The following is a 6,276-nucleotide window of genomic DNA, read 5'->3' as shown; positions in this document are numbered from 1 at the left end:
TTTTAGAAAATTGCATAAAAGGTTCAACGCCATCTAGCGGCGTCTTACCTAAACTAAATTTATGTATAATGTTAATAGAAGTATTAACATTCCGCCCGCCATGGACCAAGTCCATAAACGGAAATAATACAAGCATAAACAGAAACAGAAAAAAAATCTACTTTATAAATGTAAACGAAAAATTTTGCTCAACTAAAGGAACAAACTAACTTCTAAATTAAAATACAATAAATTGTGTAATGTGCAAAGATAACAACAATGCAAAATAAGCTTACGACTTAGTTACACCTTAAAATTACATTTAATTGTAAGTACTAGTAAATTATAGTGTTCGTTAAATCACTCGCTATCTAAAGGCAAAACGATTAACTTCGACACAGGTCGCTTAATAAAGTTACCTTTATATTTAATTGTGACTACTCGCGTTAATTTGTCCAAACCGGGATGTTTTTCAGTAATAATACCAAAAAGCCACCTGGCAGGTGGGAGGTCGTCTTCTTTAACAAGCACAACACTTCCAACTTCAGGTTCTGGGATTTGGTCTGACCATTTATATCTGTGCTGCAGCTGCGTCAAATATTCATGAGACCATCTACGCCAAAAATCCTGGACCATACGTTGAGTAAGATGCCACCTTTTGAGATTGCTAATGTTGGCATGTTCATAATTAATGTCGGGTACGAGCACTAATGGCTCACCTACTAGGAAATGTCCGGGTGTTAAAGGATTTGGATCGCCTGGATTATTAGATAACTGAGAAATAGGCCTTGAATTTAAGCACGCCTCAATTTGTGACAAGGTTGTTGTCATTTCTTCAAATGTGAGGGTGCTATTGCCTATGACCCGCTTGAGATGGTGCTTGGTTGACTTCACGCCCGCTTCCCACAATCCTCCAAAGTTTGGAGAATGGGGAGGGATGAAGTGCCAATTAGTGCCATTTGAAGACATCCAATCCGCGATTTCAGCCACAACACTAGACCTTTCCGCATCCAACAGTTTCTTTAATTCCCTAGCGCCTCCCACAAAGGTAGTGCCATTATCACTCCACAAATCTGCAACATGACCCCTTCGTGCAACAAACCTTTTAAATGCAGCTAAAAAGCTTTGTGCAGTCATATCACTGACCATTTCGAGGTGTATGGCTTTTGTGGCCATACACACAAACAGACATATATAGCCCTTTGTGGAGTGATAACCGCGACCCTTTGAAAGGCGCACGCTGATTGGGCCAGCATAGTCTACGCCACATCTGTGGAAAGGTCTATGTGCGGTTACCCTTGATATGGGCAACTGTCCCATCATTTGTTGGCTCGTTTGAGCATAGTGGCGGACGCAAGTCACACATTTGTGCACAAGCCGACGAACGAGACTCTTTGCACCAATAATCCAATACCGGCTTCTCAAATAGTTAAGCATTAATTGAGGCCCTCCATGCAACGTAGTCTTATGTGCTTCGTCAATCACTAATTGTGTCAACGGCGACCTGTGAGGGAGAATAAACGGGTGTTTCATGTCTTCATTGACCTGAGCACCTTGTAACCTTCCGCCAACTCTGAGGATTTGATTTGCGTCTAAGAATGGATTCAGAGAAGTAAGTTTGCTTTTCTTATTTAATTTTCTACGATTCTGCAAATTATCAATGTCTTCATAGAAACTCTGTTTTTGGCACATTTTTATACAGGTAAGTAAAGCATCGTTGATTTCTTTTGCTGTTAACTGTGTATTAATATTTTCAGTTTTGTCTTTTTCAGATTTTTTCCACCGCAGGACCCTTCGGCAGAACGACAGCACTCTGGTAAGTTTCCTTAAGGACGAAAATCGAGACAATAGCTCATCGTTTTCTTCGTTACTTGTAGTAACATGAATCATAATTTTAGGTTTTCTCTCTTCCAGGTTTGTATCCTTCAACTCGCTTTTTCCGTAATTAATTTCTTCTAGATGCAGCCACTCGGGACCCTGATTCCAGAGCAAATTCTCAACACATTCCGACGGTTGTGTTCCTCGAGATGCAGGATCTGCAGGATTTTCCTTAGAGGCAACGTGAGACCATTGATCTCTATCGGTAATGGTGAGAATCTCCGATACCCTGTTTGCGATGAAGGTCTTCCACCGGCTAGGATGACTACTTAGCCAGGCTAGCACAATTGATGAGTCGGTCCATGCATGTAAATTCCCCTTAGGTACTTGAAGAGTATCTGCCACTTCATTTAAAAGCTTGGCTAGTAATACCGCGCCACACAGCTCTAGGCGTGGGATGGACACTTGTTTGATTGGAGCCACTCTGGTTTTGGAGGTGATCAAATGTACATGAACTCTTCCTTGTTCATCAATAATGCGCCCGTAGACGACTGCTGCATACGCCACATTGGATGCGTCTGAAAACCCGTGCAATTCAAATACCTTGTCGTCTTTCTTGGAGTGGATCCATCGAGGTACTCGAAACTCCGTGAGCGCTTTCAAATTGTTTCGAAAATTCGTCCAGTTTTTAAGAATTGAATCCGGAAGTTCACTATCCCAATCGACGCTGGATAGCCACACCTGTTGAATAAAAACTTTGGCTGTGGTGATAGCCGGTGCTATCCACCCCAAAGGATCGTAGAGACGAGCAATATCAGAGATCATCTTTCGTTTTGTTACAGGAGCTTGCAAAGGAGGGAGATCGACCGTAAAACGAAATTCGTCAGCTTCTCTATTCCATTTCAGACCGAGAATCTTTATAACGTCGTCGGTCTTTAGTTCCAAATTCTGGTTTACATCATCTGCCTCCTTTTTGATTACCTTCAGTAAGTCCTTGCTATTACTTGACCACTTCTGAAGTGGAAATCCTCCACGATTCAACAAAGCAGTAATTTGCTCGTAAATTTCTAATCCTTCAGCTATGGAATGACAGCCGGTCATCAAGTCATCCATATAAAATTCATTAAGGACTCTAGAGACCGCTAATGGGAATTCAGAACCCTCGTCGTTGACTAGCTGCTGGAGACACCGAACAGCAAGGAATGGGGCTGAGGAAGTACCAAAAGTTACTCGCAAGAAACGAAGATGTTGTAATGCGACATCTGGATTTTCACGCCAAAATATACGTTGAAAATTTACGTCTTCATCAGCCACTTTTATCTGCCGATACATTTTAACAATGTCGGCTACAAGAGCGATCGGGTAGCACCGCCATCGCATTATCAAATGTCGCAATTCTGGTTGGAGAGTAGGACCCGCCATTAATTCACTATTCAGTGATATTCCATTAGAATCGGTGCATGACGCGTCAACCACCATGCGAACCTTTGTAGTAGACTTATCTTGACGAACCACGGCGTGGTGTGGTAGATATACTACTCCTTTTTTGACCACTTCACTTGGTTTTACCACTTCTGCATGGCCCGAACTGAGGTACTCCTCCAAGACCTTGGAATACTCAGTTTTGAGATTGGGTGTTCTCAACAAACGTCTTTCTAACATGAGAAAACGCTTGTGCGCGATATTCTTTAGATTACCGTGTAGACAAAGTGGATTTTCCGTTTTGAAGGGTAGTTTGACGATGTACCTACCAGACTCATCGCGTCTAGTAGTTTTAACAAAAAGTTCCTCACACCTTTTCTCTTCTAGAGTTAAGTGTTTAGTCCTATCAAAGGATGGTTCGGATTCTAGCTCCCAAAACTTTTTGAGAAGCTCGTTCTCATTTGATTGAGCTAAATGTAGGTTTACTACATTGAGACACGTCTCGCCATGGTTGATTTCTTGATTTTCGCTGTGTATTTTACCAGATAAGATCCAACCGAGTCTTGTGTGTTGTGCAACGACAGAGCCGGAAGAACCTCTGATCAAACCTTCCAACAAGATCTGGCTATATACCTCAGCACCTAAAAGAATATCTATTCTGTTGGGTGTGTCAAACGATGGATCAGCTAATTCTATGGACGGGAGTGTTGGTAAAGCTTGAACAAAAACCTTACTACTTGGTAGAAAAGTTGTCAGTTTACTTAAAACATGAGCCTTAACCGTAATAGAAAAGCTTGGATCAAGACGGGACTGAATTTTTATAACTACCGACGACTTTGAAGCTAAAGTCGATTGGTCGCCGCCTAAACCTGATACTATACTGGTCCCTGGTATCCTTTTGAGACCCAGCAATTGTACAGCCGATTCCGTAATAAACGAAGCCTGAGATCCCTGATCAAGCAGCGATCTTAAAACGAATGCAGAATTCGTTTTGGGTGACACTACTTTTACTAAAGCAGTAGCCAATAAGACTTGTCCAATTGTGTTAGAAAAACAAGTAGTAACTACTTGGGGAATTGGGGACTCGATATGAGTCTGCGGTGGGGTTGACTTAGCCGCAACCTTATTATCAACAGGCTGATCAGTCTTTATGTCATGAACTGATTTAGGGATTTTAGGATGAAGTAGAGTGTGGTGCTTTTTCTTACAAAGACGACACCTTGTAGATATTGTACACTGGTATACCGAATGATCTGAACCGAGACAGTTGAAGCATAAATGGTGCGTTTGGACGAAATTACGTCGCGTGTCAGTATTTTCCTTAGCAAATTTCTTACAATTATATAATTTGTGATTTTCCGTACAAAAACTGCAAGTTATGATTGTAGTCGCAACATGAGCACAATTGGTCTTTTCAATTTTTTGAACCTTTGTATCCAGATATTCCAACGATCTAAACCTACCTTGTAAAAATTCTCCAAATTGATTAAAATTAGGTAAATCACTGTTGGAATCACTAATTTTCTGCTCCCATTGTTTACGGGATTCTGGATCTAATTTTTGACTAATGAGGTGTATTATAATAATGTCCCAACTACTAACGTTTACCCCGATACTTTTTAATGCATGTAGGCATTCCTTGGTAGTGTCCAACAATTGTTTGATAGCACTAGCTGACTCAGATACCAGGACCTTTTGAGAAGTCAACTTTTTCAAAATATTGTTAGCTAAATACCTTTTGTTATTGTAACGACTCTCCAACTGTGCCCAACAAACCTTATAATTGTCAGAAGTAACCGGTATGTGTCGAAGTAATTGTTCTGCCTCACCAATTACACAACCTTTCAGGTAATGTAATTTCTGAACATCATCTACATTGGGATTGTTATGAATAAGGGAGGTAAACAAGTCACGAAAACTGACCCATTCTGAATATTTGCCTGAGAATTTCGGCACTGAGATCTTAGGCAGCTTTACTGCAGTTTGTTCACCACCCTTCTTCTCATCCCCTTTGTCTGGATTGAGACTAGGTTTCAGGTTTAACAATGTGTCTTTTAATAGCGATTTGTACTCGATATATATCTCTTCGGTTTGATCGTAAACATCAGATATGTAATAACTAGTTTTTTCTAGTTCTTCGCGCCTTATCTCATATACAATTTTTCGATGATTACTAATGAATTCATTCCACTGCCGTTCTAAAGTTTCCAAACGAGTTTCGATATAAGATAAAGTTAGTCTATCCTTTGGCGATTTTTTGAAATTTGATTTAGATTTAAATATTTTCGTAGCAATGTCTTCCTGAATCTTAGTGTAATTTTCAGCCATGATTACTATTAATTAAAGACAGAGGTAAAGATATAATTACTTATTTAGATTTACAATTTGGTCCAAACTGAGTACAATAACTTTCCACGTGAACAAAACACAAGTATAAACTGACAAGAATTCACATAAATATTCTAAGAGTTGGATAACTGTCCCAATTTACACTAAGTCTCGTACAGTACTGACAAATATCACAAGTCCGATGATGTCAATTTTTCTAAGTGTTTGGCAAAGTTTACTTGCTCCGAAAACGGGCATGGATTCCCCGTCGGTTCACTTTTTTGCAAACTATTCTAAATCCAAAACACTTGCAAAATTTTTAACTTTTTTCACTTCACTAATGCACTTGATAGATAAGATTCAAATTGTACTCACGGTTTTCTTGACACTAACTCACGCGCAAAACCAAATGACTATGAATGACCGCGCTGCTTCCGTCTCGTCCGGTAGATGTCTCAGGTGTGCACCCCTTGCGCCGTAGCTGTCTCTGTTGTCACAGCGGTGACGACGCCTTCTTCCGCCTCCTGTTGCCGTAAGGCCAAAGCACCTTTGGCAACAATCCGTTGCTCCTTTGGCGCCGGGACGGACGATGTACAAGTACTACTTCGCGCCGTATTAAACCGGCAACTCGAAGGACCATGTATAGCGTCCCAAAAATACCCAAAATGAAACAGCCTGTATTTTCCAATAATACGTTTTTATTTGTAAATCACTCCACATTTATACAGT

The 6,276-nt window shown here is 40.5% G+C and overlaps 1 protein-coding gene across 1 annotated transcript; it reads right to left on the bottom strand.

Moving 5' to 3' along the window:
• Positions 1–339: 339 nt before the first annotated feature.
• Positions 340–5,547, bottom strand: LOC113236952. Its single transcript, XM_026473179.1, has one exon. It carries the CDS (start codon positions 5,545–5,547, stop codon positions 340–342), a length of 5,208 nt encoding a protein of 1,735 aa, XP_026328964.1.
• Positions 5,548–6,276: the final 729 nt, after the last annotated feature.

This window comes from Hyposmocoma kahamanoa, unplaced genomic scaffold, assembly GCF_003589595.1.
Source record: "Hyposmocoma kahamanoa isolate Upper Pololo Valley unplaced genomic scaffold, ASM358959v1 92, whole genome shotgun sequence".
NCBI classification, from domain to species: domain Eukaryota; kingdom Metazoa; phylum Arthropoda; class Insecta; order Lepidoptera; family Cosmopterigidae; genus Hyposmocoma; species Hyposmocoma kahamanoa.
Note: the sequence above shows the minus strand (reverse complement) of the source record. Positions and strands in the feature narration are given on the sequence as shown.

Bases quoted from the DNA above. Each gene is read 5' to 3' on its own strand.
- LOC113236952 (XM_026473179.1), bottom strand. From the start codon at position 5,547: ATGGCTGAAAATTACACTAAGATTCAGGAAGACATTGCTACGAAAATA.